The following is a 20,307-nucleotide window of genomic DNA, read 5'->3' as shown; positions in this document are numbered from 1 at the left end:
CAATACTGTAACACTGTAATTATGCTATAACAATACTGTAACACTGTAACTATGCTATACCAATACTGTAACACTGTAACTGCTATAACAATACTGTAACACTGTAATTATGCTATAACAATACTGTAACACTGTAACTATGCTATAACAATACTGTAACACTGTAATTATGCTATAACAATACTGTAACACTGTAACTATGCTATAACAATACTGTAAAACTAACTGCTATAACAATACTGTAACACTGTAACTGCTATAACAATACTGTAACACTGTAATTATGCTATAACAATACTGTAACACTGTAACTGCTATACCAATACTGTAATTATGCTATAACAATACTGCAACACTGTAACTATGCTATAACAATACTGTAATTATGCTATAACAATACTGTAACACTGTAACTGCTATAACAATACTGTAACACTGTAACTGCTATAACAATACTGTAACACTGTAACTGCTATAACAATACTGTAACACTGTAACTATGCTATAACAATACTGTAACACTGTAATTATGCTATAACAATACTGTAACAATGCAAGAATCACTTTGAACACATTTCAGGTTGGTGACTGAGGGGCTATCTAGCAGGTGTTCAATAACGCCGGCATTTTCACATCTTTTGATTGGACAGTAATGATAAATGTAATACCTGTTGTTTTTTTGTTTTTTTTTCATTCCACAATGACTGACAGAGGAGCAGTAACTGTTTTGATCGCAGAAACACTAACAAGAACAATTACAACATGACATTTTCAAGAAAATCTCTAAATCATGAGGAAAAGTCGAATAAAACTGTTTAAAATGATTGTTGAGGGTTTTTTTTTATACTTTTGCATTTTCTTACTTGTACAATTTTCACAAAAAAGTTTTGCACACACTATTTGCCTTCATTCCCCAGGAAAGCATAATGCATAAAACGTATTTACGGGGACCATGTGACGAGGTGAATATCGATCTTCTGCTAGGGATGATGTACGTGGATGTGCAGTTGTGGCTACAGTGAAAGGAGACGTGTTGAATTGTGTTCATTGGGTTTCTTGTTTTATGACATTCATTCTCGCTGTATCAGAGACCTGGGATATGAAGACCTGGGGGGTGAAATGTACTGTATTTAAATGCCTTTTTGTTCCCTTGTCCCTTTCTTTCTCTATTTTAATATCTGTCTGTGTTTTCAATTCTATCTGCCCATGTTTACTTCCTGTTCCATCCTTTCCCTGTTTCCTCCAATACTAAGTATAGACATTTCTATATTTTATGATTTGCCATAAATAACACACACACACACACACACACACACACACACACACACACACACACACACACACACACACACACACACACAGTAGGACCACACTGACCACCACCTACACAGATTAAATAGTCCTGTCCCAGCACGAGTAACTTTGAAGAGCTTCATGCATTATTAACATTTTCCTGAACTTTTATAGGCCGGCTCTTTCCCCGTTCAGGTCCTCGGCACATTTGAGTGTTTTCTTCTCTCCAACACACACCATAAAGTGTCAGATACTGAGCCGAATAAGCGTAGATTAATGGCAAACACAAAACTAAGTGTCCCCAGGACTGGAGCTCTGAACCACAGCCGCAGTCGTAACAGCACTGATATAAAAGTCCCTCGAGCCATGAGCGATGGATTTAGGAAGCAGAGGAGAAGAATAAGAAGAGCAACCAGATGCACATTGCTGTTAATTAAGAAATACATGCGGAAAGGAGATGCACATACTGTGTAGCTCAAGAGAATTATTTTAATCCTAAACAATCAGTTTGACAACATTTACAGAGATGAAGCTTTAAAACCTGATGGATTTAAAATTACAGTTCTTATAGAAAAATAAATAAATCGGAGCCGAGGTGATCTAATGAACGGACAAAAGTATTAGGACACCGGAATTTTCCAGCTACAGTAAATGTGGTTCTTCTCCAAATTGTCACCACAAAGTTGGAGCAACACAATTGGATGCACTACCATGAAATGATCTCTTCATTTGTAGGAGACCCAAACCTGTTCCAGCATGTTCCAGCAATGCCTCTGTGCTTCAAGAAGATCTGCCTGTTGTAAAAATTACATTTCAAGGACGATGAACTTTAGTAACTTCGTCCGAAACTGCAGAAAAGTCCATTTTGCATTCTTTGCATCATATTTCCGACCTGTGTGGTACTGTTGTAGTGATGTGTTGAACAGCAGCAGCACCTGAAGTTGATACTTTTTCAGATATAGTGACAGTTTAATGCACATTTTTACAACTGTATTGCGGTAAAATCTAAATCCAAGGACCCAGGGTTAAACAAGAAGTCCTGTGGGTTAATTATCCCCATAAACAGACCTTTAGGAGAAAAGGAAGCATTCAGGAAAGTGATGGTGACCTTTCGGGGCTAAGCTGCCGAGGCGGAATGTCATCTCGGCTGGAGGCAGAAGGTCTCGTTGATCAGAGCTTAGAGGGATTTGCGTCTCTGTGATCAGGTTGTTATGGTACAGTGTTTAATCTCATCCTGTAGAGAGGTGCTGAGGGAGAACCTGCACTTCCTGCTTGTTCTGATTGTACACACAACAATCGGTCTACATCGCCATGGTAACCAAACCGTGGAGAAAACATGCCAGCCTGGCGAAAGAGCCACTTTGTGTTCTGTTTATGAGTTCCTTTACTGCACGAGCATCTTCATCCTCATCATCAACATCAGCCACTGATGTCATTATTACTACTATCTATCTATCTATCTATCTATCTATCTATCTATCTATCTATCTATCTATCTATCTATCTATCTATCTATCTATCTTGAATCACTCAGAACATGAAACACACACACACACACACACACACACACACACACACACACTCGATTCTTTAAGTATGTTATAAAGATTTTTTTCCTGCTTGGGTCTGAATGGTTCTCTTATTTTTGTTCGGTTTTATTTCCTCTCACTGCGAATCTCTCGACCCCTTTCCGTGCGTCTCTGATCCAGGATCAGTTTGTAAAACAGACGAATGTAATTGTATTTTTCCTGAGAGGTTTGAGGACATAAGGCTCTCTCTCTCTCTCTCTCTCTCTCTCTCTCTCTCTCTCTCTCTCTCTTGCACTCCTGTGTTCTAACAGCAGAACAAAAAAACCCTACAGAACTTTTGTTCTGATTACGGCCGTTTGATGGATGAGCCTCTCACGAGTGCCTGACAGCCGCACAGATGTCAGGCAGATGTGATTGCAGCTTTTCAGATTAAATTTTTAATGAGGAGCACGGTGCTGTATCGAGGCGGCGTTTAATCGTCTCGTCTCATCTCGTCTCGTCTCGTCTCGTCGCGAGCGAGCCGTGAGCTGACGGGGAGCGATCCGTTCATCCTAGCATGCTGTTTATACAAATATTAATAAAAAATGACTATTATGGGATGGTAACGTTGTTGGGGGACGTCTGTTGGAATTATGACGGGTTTGTGTATTGCCGATGTGTTTACGTTTCACCTCGTAGTGCGCACACACACTGTAATACACGCTGAGAACGTTATTACCCTGCTCGGTGTGAATAGTGGATTGTGATTGGCTGGAAAGAAGTTCAGGTGTGTGTTTAAAGCGTTGAACATGCAGGTGGTTCTAAAAGTAGCAATGTTTGTAACAAACGCTGCGTTTGGAAGGCACTTTTGGGCCCTTGCACATAAGTGCTGGTGCTGGGATTTGAACCCATAACCATCTTATCAAAAGTCCAACATCTGAACGACTCATCTACACACCTTATAAACACCTGTAACCATAGTAACATACGGTTCCACTCCCACACTGAGTAAGACAGCAATTGTAGACATTTCCTGATCTCCATAAAGGAGTTTTTTGCGTATGGTGAAACATATTGTGAATATTGTGATTTTAATAAACGTTCGAGGCACAAGAAGAACGTAGCAAAAGTGTTGGGACACAAACGTTTGAACCAGTAGACCAGAAAAACTGTTCCAACATGACACAAAGTGCACAAACCTGTTCCAGCTCCATTACGATCTGCTTTCCATGAGTTGGAGTGGAAGATCTCCTGCTATAAAGATCCAACACTATAGAACATGAATTAATGTGAACGTTGACTGCACCTCAGGAACCTCCTCACCTCACCTACAGCAGTACCTCAAATCTCCATAAATCTCCATAAATGTGGTCCTTCCAGTAAATGTGTCTCACACACATACACACACTCAAATGCACAAAATGCTCAAATCTTGGCTTCGGAGAACTCACACACACAAAAACGAAAAGAAGAAAGCAAAAAGCCGCAGACGATTTGTAATAAACAAGCACCAACAGATCTGAAATGCTGAGAGAACGCACGAAAGCGAAAATCTGCCGAATCCAGGCAGAGAATGAGAAATACAGGACAGGAGCACAGAGGCCAGAGAGAAAGAAAAAAGCAGGGGGGAAAAAAGGGAAAAGAAAAAGACGCATAAAGAGACGGGAGGAGGAAGTGACGGCGAATCAAACATATCGTTCTCAGCTCACGGACTTCAAAGAGCGCTCGGGGTTGGAGGGATGGATAGAGAGCACTCGGTCTCTCTTTCAATTCCTCTCTTTCTATCTTTCTCGTTCTCCCTCGTTCTCTATTTGCATGCGCGTGCCAGTCAAATATTTGCAAAGAGGCGAGGGAATCATAGTAATACTTTGAATTCTGTTCTGACAAATCACGTCTTACATGCGGGTACATGCACACACACACACACACACACACACACACACACACACACACACACACTCACACACACACACACACACACACACACACACTCTCTCTCTCAGACTCAGCGATTTCTGGCATTAAAGTTGACAGATGAAAAGACAGCGCGTTCGAAAATGTAACACCGTGTTTTTTGACAACGCTGTTAAATAGGATGCAGAACAGAAGGCAAACGACTACAAACACAACAAACCCAAACAACCTCAAAAACACATTCATTTCATTTCTCCTCTTTTCCTCGGCCGCAACGTGGACCTGAGATCAGCTCATGGAGAGAAGCGACAGAAATCTCGGCTCCGGGATGAAAAAAAAAGGGTTGACTTCTGTGTTTAGAAGTGAAATATATACTTTTTTTACATCATACACTGAACCTGTCACAAAACACATCCCACAACAACCACTCGGGTTTCCTCCTCTCATTTCTCCTCTCCTTTCTTTTCACTGTACATAAAAGAGGGAAAATATAAAGATAAATACAAAGAGAAGAAGAAAAAGAGAGAGAGACATGGTAAGGATGAAGCAAAAAGAAAGGTGGGGGAAAGATGGAGAAACAGAACAAAGAGGACATGAGAACAAAAAAGTAAAGAGAGAGAGAGAGAGAGAGAGAGAGAGAGAGAGAGAGAGAGAGAGAGAGAGAGAGAGAGAGAAGGATGAGAAAGGGTAAGATGAATGTGAGAAAGAGGAAGAAGGATGGATGGACAGAATAGCATAGAGGAAATCAAAATAAGTAAATATGATAAGGAGAGAGAAAGAGAGAGAGAGTGAGAGAGAGAGAGAGAGAGAGAGAGAGAGAGAGAGAGAGAGAGAGAGAGAGAGAGAGAGAGTGAGTGAATACAGGAAAGAGAGAGAAAAGAGAAAGAGAGAGATGGTCAGAGAAAAAGGCAGGAGCCAGCATCAGAAAAAGTAAAAGGGATTGGGACAGAAAAGATAAAAAGATGGAAAGGTGCAGAGAGAGAGAGAGAGAGAGAGAGAGAGAGAGAGAGAGAGAGAGAGAGAGAGAGAGAGAAGGGTGAGAAAGGGTGAGATGAATGTGAGAAAGAGGAAGAAGGATGGATGGACAGAATAGCAGAGAAAATCAAAATAAGTAAATATGATAAGGGGAGAGAGAGAGAGAGAGAGAGAGAGAGAGAGAGAGAGAGAGAGAGGGAGAGAGAGAGAGAGAGAGAGAGAGAGAGAGAGAGAGAGAGAGAGAGAGAGAGAGAGAGAGATGGTAGGGATGAAGAAAGGTGAGGTGGAAGTATGACAGAGAAAGTAGGACGGATAAACAGAATAAAAGACGCAGTTCACAGAGGACATGAAAAAAAAAGAAAATGAAAGGAGGAGAGATAAATACAAAGAACGAGAAAGAGCTATAAAGATGGAGAGAAAAAAAAAAAAGAAAGGAGAAGCGTGCAGGAAAAACAAGATGTGAATGAAAGTGGGGGAGAAATAGAACGATTGAGATAGAAAGAAAGAGAGAGGAAGGGAACGGTCTAAAATATCTGATAAACGTGTCACGGTTCCTGAGCAGATTTCCCAATCACACCGGAGTTTTTCTCACCGATAAATTTTATAGCGGGTGGTGAATCCCTGGCGGAATCTCTCCACGAAGGCGAGGTAGGCCTTGCTGTGGTGGAAAGGGCCGCGGTCGGAGATGAGCCAGTCGAAGTGCTTGGGCACATGATGCTCGGAGGACGAGGGATCCACACGCAGACACTCAACTGATAGATGATCCCATAGAAACAGGAAGCAAGTGACCTCAATGACCCTCCAGTTCATGCTTTTCCTTCAGCCGCTCTCTGTTCATTCTCGCTCCATTCTATGGAGACCTGCAGGAAAGAGAGAGAGAATAAAGATCATGAGCAGAAATGAGATACAGTGGTAAATAGAGGGAGGAGAAGTAGCACGAGAAATAAATATATACACAGTGTATCTATAAAGAGAGAATGATAGACAGAAAGAGAAAGAAACAGGGTATGGATGAGGAAAGGTAAAGCGAAGAAAAAGAGATTGCCCCTTCACCCTCTTTTTGTCCCCGCTCTTTACCTTTCCTTAACTTTTTGGACCTCTCTTTACCTTTCTTTATCCCTTCTACTCCGTAGTCAGCTCACCTCTCTTATCCCTGGCTTCACCTTTTTTTTACCCCTCTTTACCTTTCACTACTTTTCTTTATCTCTTTATCCAACTTTACCCCCTTCACCTTCTTTACACCCCTCTTTACCTCTCTTTATCTCTCATGAAACCTTTAACCTTTTCCACATCTCTTTACCCCCTTACCCCTTTTGACTCCTTTTTGACACATCTCTACCCTTCTCTACCCTTCTTTCTCATTGTTTACTCATCTTTTTCTCTCTTTTCCTCTCTTTACCTTTCTTTATCTTTTTTTTTTTTTTGCTCTGTTTACCCATTTTTACCCATCACCATCATTTGTTTTTCATTTGCCCTTTTCACATACTAAAAGAATGTTAATGTAAAACACAAACACACACACACACACACACACACACACACACAAAGTCTCTCAGCTTCTCTCAGCCCATACCCCCCCCCCCCCCACTCCATCCCCCCTTAACACCCTCGGTGGCCTTTTCAGGCCGTCGAGCAGCTCCCGAGTGCAGACGTGCCCCTTTCACGTCTTTCCCACTAATTAGCAGCGTAAAAAGTTCACCCGAGGTCGACAGGATCATCCGTGACGTGTCGTAAAACAGAGTGTGTGAGACGTCTCAGGGACTGTAATCAACACCGAGTGTGTATCCGCACACGGATCGCTCACATCAAATAACGCACACGGAAAAGATCTCGCTTAGTGAAAGACGAGATTCCAAGAGATGAATCGCTTTATCACAAAGCGTTCTGTTCATCAGACACCAAACACTCCGTCAACAGATACACACTCATTAAACCGATGAATTTTTATCCATTTATAGCTACATTTAATGCCAGACTGTAAAACAAGCGACTTTCTGTTCTCATTTGTTACTTCAGCTCTTTATAGCACTTCAGATCGGCTACATTCAATCAATACAATCAATCAATCAATCAATCAAATAATCAATCAGTCAGTCAACAAACCAATCAATCAAATGTCAATTAACCAGTTGCCTATTTGTTTATAATGAATAAATGTATGAATTAATTGAATCAATAAATAATAAATCAACTGAATGAATGAACGAATAAATGAAAAAGTGAATGCATACATTAATTAATTTCATGAATAAATTAATTGTATTTTAATCAATTCCTTCGACGTTTTCAAATGAATAAATAAATCAATAAACAATTAATTGGTAAAATAAAGGTATTTATTTATTCACTTGTTCATTCGTCTGTTAATTCATTCAATCGTTTTAATTAATTACTTATTTTAATAATGTACTAATTGATTAATGAATAATTAACAAAGAGACAGCCAGTTGATTGACACTGATTGGTTGACTGGTTGATTTATTTAATTGGTTGATTAATTGACATAGATTATGGAATCAAAGAATAATTGAATAAATGATTAAACAAACAACAAATAAATGAACAATCATAATTTTGCACCTTTAGTCAGCATTTCGTTCTTCAATAATTAATTAGTCAATCAATCAAACATTCAGTCATTTGTATGTTAACTGATTTATTCAATCCATCCATCAATCAGTTAATATTATTTTGTAAGAAATGAAAATGAAACTGAATGAATGCAGTTGCATGTTAACCCTCAGCTTTAACCCTGTCAGACATGTCCATCTCTCCGGGTTTTTTCCTCATGCTCTCATGTGGACCTTCACCTCAAAACCGAAATGTATTTACACAACTGGAACTGAATATCAAAAAGGGGGAAATACAGAAAGGATCATGTGGGGCTTAACACTGTTAAATCTTTCGTTCAATTGCTTCTACGTTTTCAATAATAGTCTTAAACACCAGAAACGGACTGAGCAAATCTTCTGCATCAGTAAAGAATCTTCGATAGCGCCGATGGATCCTGCTGTATAAAATGGCGTCATCAATATCGCCATAGTCTTTCTGCGTTTCATTAACAACAGAGTGGTTTAACAAAAGGCCTGTCGTTTCTCATGCTCCTTCTCTCGTTCAAAACACACTTGTCCTAGCGCTCGTCACGGGCGCTCTTTATTATCTCCTCGCAGCCAGTCGAATCGTGTCTTCGCTCAGCGATAAGCGTAATTACAGCCGAAAATGGCTTCCATGCGCTTAACTTCACCCTCCGGCTACAGACGCTGTAACTTTGTTCTGCTGATATTTCAGTCAAAATCTTTTTTCCCCTCAGTGTATTAGACGGCGAGAGACGATGCGGAAAGTGGGAAGCTTTAAAACACAAAAGAATCGTTGAAGATACAGAAAACAAAGCAGCAAGAACAGAGAGTGTATCGACCAATCAGACCCTGGGATTCGACCGAAATGTGCCAATAAATATGATCGTTAAGGGCTTTATTTTATTTCTTTAGTCATATATATATAATTAGTGCATAATTAACACAAGTTAATTTTAACGGCACAAATTTTATTAACGCACAATTAATGCATCTCTAAATTAATCTTTAATGCATTTCTGTTTGACCAATTTTATTCAAAATAGAAATGAGTAAATATAAAAGAGGCAAATCAAGCACCGAAATCCGCCATGATGCGCACATCCGGCAATTAAATCCGCCCGTGTGGAAACAAAGCAAAAGTTGGTGTCCTGGTGATTTACTTCATTTAAAACCCCCAGTTTATTTACTTTAAAACAGTTACAAGTTGTTGTACATTGTGGAGTTTGGTTTCACTAATAATAAACATACGTTTGCTTAAAGCTAATATTTATTTTAACCTATGAGGTTCTTCTCCAAACTCTTAACACAAAGTTGGAGAAACACAATTATATCTGACGTCTTTGAATGCAGTCGAATGAAACTTTCCCTTTTTTGAACTAGGAGATCCAAACCTGTTTCAGCATGTACACAAAGCTCCATGAACATCTGCTTTACAGGGGGTGGAGTGGGAAATCTTCTACTATACATCTCCAACCCTATTAAACACCTCTGGGATGAATGTGAATGCTGACTGCACCCCAGGCCTCCTCACCTTCTCACCTACATCACTACCAGATTTTACTTAGTGCCTGAATGAATTTCCGCAAAATCTAGTGGAACATCTTCCCAGAAAAGTGCAGATTATTATCACAGCAGAACTACATGTGGAAAATGGAAAAAGAAGCACGGAACAATCTTATGGTATGTATAAATATATATAAATATATAAATAGCATTCGTGTCATTTTTCAGAGTCGCTCCGGCTGCTGTAGCGAGTGTTTTTGGATGATGAATAACAATCTGAGCCAGCCTTCGGAAACAAGCAAACACCATGAATAATGCATATTCATGCAGCATGTCCTAAATTATGCATTTACTGGTATAATGGAGTAATAAATAAATAAATAAAATACAATAACGCCACCCGTAAGTAATGATGACTCTAAGGTAAATACCATAGAGGAAAAAAGTCCAAAACTAATTTTCTAAAAAAGTTGGCCTAGTGCAATATCGCAGTTCTTTAGAAGACGTTTAAAATGGCATCGGTCCTGCTCGGAGCAGCGCAGGGTAATTTAGGCGGCGCAGCAGACAGTGATATAACGAGTGCGTTCTCCTTCTGAGATTTAATGAATAAAGATCTTGAGGCCAGACAGCGGTTCCTTCTGCGATGACAAATACACGGTAAAGCAATGTAATAAAGCAGCCCTTTCAGATAATTAGTTTAGACTCACTTGAAGTTGGCTGTCAGGACGCGACAGTGCGGCGTTTAACTCGAAGCATGCGGAGGAGAGAAACATGGACGGGGAGGAACCATGAATGAAGGAATGTCGGCATGTCATGTTGTAGCTCCGCATTAGCTACAGAACTAACGTTAATTGTCGAATGGGGAGGAGGAGGAGGAGGATAAAGATTGAAGACTCTGAAAAGCAACAGAAAAACTAAAAGAAAAAAATCCTACCGTTTTTATTTAGAACATTATATCTTTTATGGAAAGCTCGTCATGTTACTGAGCGACTTTAAAGAAACAAATTTCTGTCCTAAAAATTGAAGAGCGTTATCTCTGACAGACAAACAAACAGCCATTCAAAAAATTTAAACCAAAAAGCCAATAAACGTACCAATTAATTAATAAACTAATTAACCAAACAACCAACCAATCAGCCAACAATTAACATCAATTAACAAACCAAATCCATTCACCAATTAACTGATTAATTCATAACATTTGTAAGAAATGAAATGAACTGCACTTGAGGCTGAATGAATCTCCACAAATCTCCACAAGCACACTACAAAATCTAGTGGAACATCTTCCCAGAAGAGTGAAGGTTACTATAACAGCAAATGGAAACTCAATGGAACTCAATGTTCAAAAATCACATACAAATCTTATGGTCAGGTGTTTATAAACCTTCGGCCATATCATGCAAAGTTTCAGCAATTGATTTCACGTGTGGTTTATCCAGTAAGTAAGTTAATAATGCAAGTGTGTGTGTGTGTGTGTGTGTGTGTGTGTGTGTGTGTGTGTGTGTGTGTGTGTGTGTGTGTGTGTGTATAAAGATCGTGTGTAATGATGATGATGTTTATCTATATGTTGCTCAGATTCTTCCTCACATGAATGGAGTAATTGGTGTAAATGTACCGGCTGCCTGAGACTTTAACCCCACATGAACCTGTGAACTCTCGACCCCTGTTGCTAATGAGATGGCTTTCATGCGTGAGTTCTCAATCTGCCACACACACACACACACACACACACACACACACACACACACACACACACACACACACACACACACACACACACACACACACACACCTCATAGTCGTCGCCTCTATACATATGAATCATCCTGATTTCCTCAAAGGAGTCAAATCCATAAAACCACACCACACACACACACACACACACACACACACACACACACACACACACACACACACACACACTCAGACAAACACCTACAGGAGGCCTCAGTCGGAGTTAAAAGTGTGATCTCTCACTCCAGGGGAAGTGCAGTGGATCTCTGTTGTACAGCCGTCACATGAACCCTGAGTTACACTGAGTTTTTACAGCATGAACACGGAGCAGGCTGCTTTGGCAGCTTGGATTTTTCCAGGATAATTCCTTCATCCAACAAGATGCCAACATCACAGTGTGTGTGTGTGTGTGTGTGTGTGTGTGTGTGTGTGTGTGTGTGTGTGTGTGTGTGTGTGTGTGTGTGTGTGAGAAAGTGGGCCATGGAGCTCAACAAACACCAACTGCAGTCTTATATAGGACAACAGAATAAAAAAAAGGTGAACAATTAAATCAGACTAATGTTCATCTGTTTATCTCTCTATTGATAGATCATTAAATAGATAGATAGATAGATAGATAGATAGATAGATAGATAGATAGATAGATAGATAGATAGATAGATAGATAGATAGATAGATAGATAGATAGATAGATAGATAGATAGATAGACAATAACACAAATAGACACAAAATAAAATCCTCGTACTGTAACTGTGTAAAAGCGACTTGTTTCCCAGCGGCTCCTCAAACATCAATGATTCTTCTCAATTTTAAATTGGGATTTTATCCATACTGTGTATTTTTACTGAGATTTCTCCATGTGAAAAAAACAAAAGCTTGTATTTCATGAACGTTTGTTTCCACAAAACATCCGATTGTAATGTTTAACAGTCAAGTTTTTCTTTCGTTTGGAGGAACAGCTTTTATGGTTCCTGTATGGTTCCTGTGGCATGTAGAATCTCCACCGAGAAGCTTAAAAGCTGTTCCGAGGTTCTCATGGTGGCCAAAACCTTCCAAACACACCCATGAGCATAGAGAGAGCTTTTCATTTGTCTGACATTGAGAGATCTCAGAGAAAGCACATGCTCGGGTCCTTCAGGTGACGAGGTGAAATCTGATTCATAGCTAGCGAGAGGAGAAGCATTAGAAACCACAGCGGGAAGGAATGAGTGTGTAGAGTGAATTCTCTGGCAGTTCAGCCAGAAAGAGAGAGAGAGAAAGAGAGAAGGGTCCATCCTAAACCTCTCACATCATCTTGATTCATTCTCTTCTCAAGGATTCGGTTCTTATTTCTGCACATGATGTACAGTGGCTAATAACACGAGAATTCTGCATTCTGATTGGTCAATAGACGTTGACCCAAATACTTTGTTTTGATATACATAAAAAGAATCAACAATCAGAATCCAGAACTCGACACCATTCCACTCCATGAAAGATGAAATGCCTGAATGATTAAACCTGAACCAGAGTCGTTTTATTGCCGCATGTGGAACACAGCTGGTCACTGAATTCGGACTTCGGCAATAAACGCTCAGTAATGTCTCTCCTGGCTCGTACCCATCAAAAAAGAACGCTCCTGAGCACCAGGGATTCAGACGTCGCATGTAGGATTAAAGAAAACGCCACGTTTTCTGCTGAGTCGTAATTATGGTGCTATATGCGCAGTTAATTAAACGCAATCGTTAAATAATTATGATCGGCCGGTGCAGTAACTTTGGCTGATTTCCATTTGCTGTAAAGGATCGACTTTTACTCGAGTCAGCGCTGCAGGGTAATGCAGAGTCAGCAGAATTGCCGGTGTGGCGTCGTAGCGCTTTTACGAACCCGCCTCTGGTGGACGAGTCATACTGGGTTAATATTTTATTATAAATATTTTCAATAAAATACTAATGCAGAAAATGCTTTTATGTGTATGTTAGCCAAATGTTGTACACCTATGCTTCCAGGCACACGGGGTTCTTCCACAAACTGCCCAGGTCTCCTGACCTTCTCACCTACATCACTACCTCACTTTACCAACACCCATGTGGACGAATGAATCTCCACAAAATCTTGAGAAAATCTTCAAAAGAAAAAAAGAGTGTAGTTTAATATAAATATATATTATGTTGTTTTATTTTTTTGTGGTTTTTAATAATATTATAATTTTATAATATACATTTAGATAAGAATTTTACAATTAGAAAATTTTTATGTGGAAGCAAATAAATGTACAGCAGAATATTTTTGTGGAAACCAAATGTCTCCTAATCCGTTTGCATTTTACCCACATTTTCTTTTCTTTTATTATTTTATAAAACATTTCTTATTATTATTATTATCTAAACAAGACCAGAAGACACATTTGATATATTTTTCCTTTGCTTTTATTCTTATAAATAATGTATAGTTTTTTTATAAAAAAAAATTTCACTGTTATTATTAATATTAGCACCATATGGTGAATTCCAGATATATTCAACAAGGAAAAAGCAGGGATTTTTTTCTTTTTTCTTTTTTCTTTTTTTCCAAATTAAACTTCTCAATGAATACAAAACACAGAATTAGTTAATTTCTTTTTCTTCCACCGTGACATTTACCAGTTTATTCAGATTAACATTAACTCTCAGAGAGTCGCTACGCATTTTAATTACTTTTTTGTCCTTTCATTAATTAATGAAAAAAAAATAAAAAATGTCAGCATTATTTGTAAGATTTTCACATTACTGTCATGGAATAGCAAGTTGTCCCAGTGAGTGATTTGTTCGTTTGAATTGACTCATTTATATACTTTTATAAATAATATGTATATTTAATATCATTTACATATATAAAAGGCTCAGAACTAACAAGTTGCCTCAGAATGTGATTTGTTCATTTTGAATGTCTCAGTTATTTAATTCAGGACTGATGTTTTGTCCAAGAAAGTGTGTCGTTTTTGCCGAATCACGCAATTATTGACATGACTCGGTACTGGCGATTCATCCTAATCATGATCGCGTGATTTCTTAATGTTGCTCTGATTGTACATATTCAACATCCCTACATCTGTTTGTTACATGAGACACAGAAATGATAAGGTGTCCTCCCGAATCTCTTCTTTCTTCCAAATCCTTCATTCATTTGTCATGTGACGTTACAGACTCGTATAATTCTGCATTGGATTTTGTGATTCGATCATCATTTCCAACCTTGTTAACAAAATGTTAATGCAGAAAAGTCGTGGCACTGCTGTATGTAATAATTCCAGTTTAACACTTAGTCAAGAGGTTTTTTATTTATGTACTAGTCAAATGTTGTACACACACGTTTTCAGCCATATGAAGGTCTTCACCAAACTGATCAAACCCAGTTTGAGGCACACAATTTGATTCGATTTGGTCACATGACATTTTCCATCACCTGAACTAAGACATGACCCATCCAGCATGCCACTGTGCACAAAGCCAAGTTTAACATTTTACTCCTACAACTACGCAATCGGGTTCTGCCCAATTTTTTATTGTATATAAGAAATAAAGCTTTTAAGAAAATTTAAATTTAAGAATATAATAATTTGTATATTTCTTAAATATTTACATATAACATATGTATTTGTCAATTTTGCAATCGATCTGTTAATAACAAGTCATTTAAAACTGTATCTGTGTGATAAACAAAAGGACACTAACTTTCTTTCGGCTTCTCCCATTAGGGGTCGCCACAGCGGATTATCCATATTTATCATCCGCGTGTTTGATTTGGCACATGTTTTTACGCTGGATGCCCTTCCTAACGCAACCCTCCCCATTTATCCGGGCTTGGGACCGGCATTAAGAGTGGCGGGGGTCGGTTCCCTGACCGGGGATCGAACCCGGGCCAAAGCGGTGAGAGCGCCGCATCCTAACCACTAGACCACCAGGGAAAACAAAAGGACACTGATTAAACTAAATATTGAGACCAGGAGCCTCGAGATGTTTCCTGTACAGATCCTGTATGTACCTCTGTCACATGACCCAAAGTATGATGAGGAATCAGAAAAATCAGTTAAGCAGGAAATGAGTTTCTCATCACTTATCCTTGGCCTCATGATCTTTTTTTTTTTACTCCGGAATGTGATCAAAGTTCATGTAAGTAGGTTTTGGGTACAGTAACATTCCAAATTCCTTTTTTGCTCTTTGCTTAATTAGTTTGTGGGACTTCTGGTTAAATTCTTTAACAATGCTTTATCACATCATGTACTGGTATGTAACTCCATGGTCTCGTAGTCGTCACAGAGGCCAGTAAACTTTAAGAAGCTAGCTCAGAGATTAACCTGATAGCATGTTGGAGGAATTTGTCTACTGAATTATAAACATTTAAATAAATTTGTTTAAATAATAAAGCAAACTAAAGATTTGAAGATCCAAGTTTTGGGTATTCGGGTTTCATTACAAAAAAAAATATAGATTTTGACCCCTCATTCATGTTACTGTCATGAATGGAGCTGCAAATAAGTGATTCCTCAAACAATCTCGATTTAAACACTGAAACAGATGCTATCAATGTTCTTCATCCCTCCAGTGCTCTAAGAATGCATTATGTTCAATGAATCCCAAAGGACGCACCGTATAGATCTCATACGACCCCACACACGCTCTCGAAATCATCCCGAAATCCATTTCCCTCATCCCAGCTCGCAAAGACCTCTGGCTTGTTCTTTAATTGCATCCCATGATCCTCTGTGGTGACGTATCGAGCGCCCGAGTCCCGTGAGATCCACAGGGAGCCGATGCAAAGCTTCGGAGAACCGACAGGACGCATCAAATTAGTGCTTTTAAAAAAGCTTATCTCAGGACGGTGGTCTCGGGAGAGCCGACGCAAATGCCAGCGTGCTTCTGAGTCACAGACGTCAATTCTGCAAGAGTCGAAGCCTGAATTTCTGTCTCGTTTCTGTATAGGTAAAGGTCACGCCAGGAAGCAAACGCACAGAACAGCGGCCGCTCATCGGCATGTCGGGTGTCGAGGGGATTCGAGCGACCTCAAGATTGTAAGAGGAAATAAACAAGGTAAACAAAGAAAAAACAAAAAGGGAAAACATTTATGAGTAAAAATATCATTTGCAATATAATAATATTAAATAAAAAGAAAAATTACAGCACCTCTGTGTGGACACACAGAATCTTTTAGTCAGTCTTTAACAGGCAAATACACACTAACTGGACAGTGAACGAGTGGATGAAAGTTCTGTGGAGTCCAATTGGGACGTTTGTGTCTCTACCAGAGAAACTTGTGTGACATGAACAACTCACACTCACACATGGAGGTGGAAGTTTAATGCAGTTGTTTTGGAGCAGGGAAGGTTCCGAAAAGTGAATGTGAGCCAACACGGCTCCTATTCCACACTTCATCACCGTGCAGTTCCGTCTGCACTGCGGCTCATCGGAACCGACATCACCGTACAACAAGACGATGAGCCGAAGCGCACGTCTGAGTTCCGTAAGTGGTATTCAGAGAGCAGACAGACGTCTGAAGTGATATCTTTCATAGAACCACCTGCCCAGACACCACACCCTTAATCCTACTGAACTGCTCTGAGATCAACTGGAATTCCAACTAATGAAGCACATCTTCGGTGAGATTTAGAGGAGGCACAGCAAAAAATTTCAGCTGAATGTTTGGAGAAATTAAGTGTCCGGGTTCTGAGTGTGTAAAGCTGTTCTTCAAGCCAAGGATTTTGCAATGAAAATCTGGAACATCTGGACATTTATAGATGTGTTAGGTCAAAGTCAATCTTCATTGCATTACATTCCCAAGTTTGTTGCAGAGAAACAAAAGCAACATGCAAAAACCATAAAATGACAAAAGCGGGATGTGAACCTGGTGGGTGGATTTATTAAAAACCAAGCAGACAGAAAAAAATAACCAAAATAATAGTAATTCTTTAGATCAAAACTTACTTGGTGTTTTTCTAAAAACCAAAGCAGTTAAGGAAATTGCTAGCGAGCTAAAAATTCAGCCTGTGTTTAACATAATGTTTTTCTTTTTTGCTATTCGCTTGCCAAAATCCTGACACTTTAAGAATCACCCCTGAGCCCAGCACCCGAGAGCACCCGAGCTGGTTTAGAGCAGATTTTTGTGGCTATTTTAGGGCCGAGCTTCTCCCTTTGCGCTCTCTGACCTTCTGAAGTCATGGCTCAGCAGTGCACGCTGCCGTGAGGATAATTAAATCCCCGTCCCGACCTCGACCCGATCGGCAGGGCCCACGATCGATGGCCGATTCTCAAAACAAACCAATTCACTAATGGGCTGACGCTTTGTTTCAATTTATCCACATGGTGTATTTATCGTCGTCGTCCACACAGAGATCGATGGAGAAGTTTAAAACCTCTGCAGAGGTTGGGACGTTTGTTTCACGTCGTCCCACGTCTAAAAACCGGAGATGCCAAGGTTTGGACCGAAGCCAAAAAGTAATTAACACGACCCAAATGACCGAGCGGGACCGGCGACTCAGATGGTCAAGGTGTTACTGGGGATAATTTAGATAAATGAAGCGCAGCAGAACGGCAGAGAATCAAATCAAACTAAAGCTATTTCACCCCTAATCAACTTTACTCTTTTTTTTTTCTGGTGTATAATCAATGATTCGGGTTTTAAAAAGAATCGCAACATAAATTTTAGGTAAAGTCAGAGCCGTATTCCAGCGAGTCACGCATCAGATTTTATATTTAGTTTTATGTTCTGAAAGCCATAAATATGTGAGCTGAAGTGCGACTTGCTGGCCTTGTGAAGTCATAAAGTAGATTTTAGCTTATAAATCACACGTTATTTTTTATTTTGTTCTAATTAAACCCACATCATGCATCTCTCAATAATAAAACTAATACATCTCGCTTAAAATATACTTTCTGTAGCTGACTGACTATTATTATTATTATTATTATTATTATTATTATTATTATTATTATTATTATTATGAAGAGAAGAATTAATGAAATAATTATTAGTGTTTTTCATTTTTTTATGTCAAATATTTACTTGATTAATTTCATTTACTCATTTACAAAATTTCATTTTGTGTATTTAATATAAATAAATAAAAATGTGCTTATTTTATCCACTTTCTTTTTTTTTTTATTTAAAATATAAAATGTACATAAATTCGTGAAAAAAAAGTCATTTGGTTCAATAATAAAAAATAATAACAATAATAATAATAATAATTATTATTATTGTTATTATTATTATTATTATTATTATTATTATTATTATTATTATTATTATTATTATTATTATTATTATAAAAAGGTAAGATAGAAGTCCACATTCAGTATATTTAATCACATATGATGGTGGTGTATCATTTTAGTAAATTGTTTATAACTGTTTATTTTTATGATCCTAATTTGATTCATTTTACTTATATGTTTGTTTGTTTATTAATTTTTTTATTATTTTATATATATATATATATTATTTATATACTTTTGTGGTTAAAAAGACCCTAATCACGATACACTGGAGCTAATAGGAAATGATTCTGTTCAATTTTGATGTGAAATCATTTGGATTTAAACTCTTGACACATGATATGAAGTATAAATTGATTTAAATGCTTGTGTGTTTGATGGATGATGGACCTCACATCCGTCACAATTTCTGTTGTTCTCTCTCTCTCCTTTACTCCAAGCCTGTAAAATCATCTCAGGACGGCACAGGACCGGACAGATCTTTGCTCTGAATGCGGTGTGTCTCTATGCAGTAGCTGCGAAACCGACGTGGTTTAGTGTTTTGTCAGAAATGTCAGGAAAAACGAAATCAACCTGCACAAACCTCTGAAGGTGAACTGGAAAGCTGATGGCACCCCAGGCCTCCTCACATCACCTACATCAGTTCCTGACTTTACTAACACCCTTGTAAAAGAACAAATCTCTCAAAATCTCCACAAAATCTAGTGCAAACATTCTCCCAGAAGAGTGGAGTTTATTATAACAGCGAATGGGGACTCAATGTGGAATAGAATGTTAAAAAGAACATAATCACGCTCAGGTGTTCACAAACTTTTGGCCATATCATGTTGCTAGCGGACCGTATTTTAGAGGTCCTTGTCCTTGTCAGAAAAAAAACAGCCGCAAAAAAACACAAGCTGTGCGATGCATCAAATCTCTGACCTGAAAAAACATGCTTGCTCAGCACTAAGCCTTTGGCTTTCAGGCGTATTCAGTGCCACACACACACACACACACACACACACACAAACGTGCACATACAAGGATGCGGAACAGATGCATGCGTCTCAGGAGATAGGACCTGCAGCCCCCCCGGAGGAGATGAGCAAAGTTTCCATCCCACGGCTGCTGCTGCTTCTGCTTCATTATCAGCCCAGGTTTCTCTCCTCTTCTGAAACTCAGCACTGACCTCATTTCCTCCCCACCGCTCTGTTTTTCTGCCACTTCCTGTCTCCGAGGCCGCAAGAAAAAGAATCTCTGGACGGAAATGTCTGATTCTGGAGCTGAGTGCTTGGGCGAGGCGATCCGTACTGACGTGTGATTTCGCATGATGGAGCAGAAGATGATGGGACGCGGCGGGGGTCCGTAATCTGAGAGATCCGCAGGGACAGGAAGCAGATGGCCGTACGAGCTCGCATGCTGCTCTCGGAGCCTCGTAGAAGAAACGTTACGATACACTTCTACGCCTCACGTTTACACGCACACCGCTGCCTCGTGTCATGTAGAGACTGCGTGATGTTTTAGTTTTGAGTGCTTTATGCCATCTGGGGGATTACACGCTCTACTGCATTGCACTGACACACACCAGACCA

General features: G+C 39.2%; 1 protein-coding gene across 2 annotated transcripts in view; it reads right to left on the bottom strand.

Annotated features, from left to right (window-relative positions):
- The window catches only part of brinp1 (bone morphogenetic protein/retinoic acid inducible neural-specific 1), a 113,417-nt gene that overhangs the window by 78,798 nt on the left and 14,312 nt on the right, over window positions 1-20,307 (bottom strand). For both annotated transcript variants that reach the window (XM_083531293.1, XM_083531292.1), the window contains exon 2: window positions 6,283-6,550. In XM_083531293.1, coding sequence (XP_083387419.1) covers window positions 6,283-6,500 — 218 coding nt within the window. In that variant the 5' untranslated portion in view covers window positions 6,501-6,550. The remainder of the gene's footprint in view (window positions 1-6,282; window positions 6,551-20,307) is intronic.

The sequence above is a fragment of the Silurus aristotelis genome (genome assembly GCF_946808225.1).
Source record: "Silurus aristotelis genome assembly, chromosome: 26".
In the NCBI taxonomy this organism is placed as follows: Eukaryota; Metazoa; Chordata; class Actinopteri; order Siluriformes; family Siluridae; genus Silurus; species Silurus aristotelis.
The sequence above is the reverse complement of the archived record's forward strand: the minus strand, read 5'-3'. Positions and strand labels throughout refer to the sequence as shown.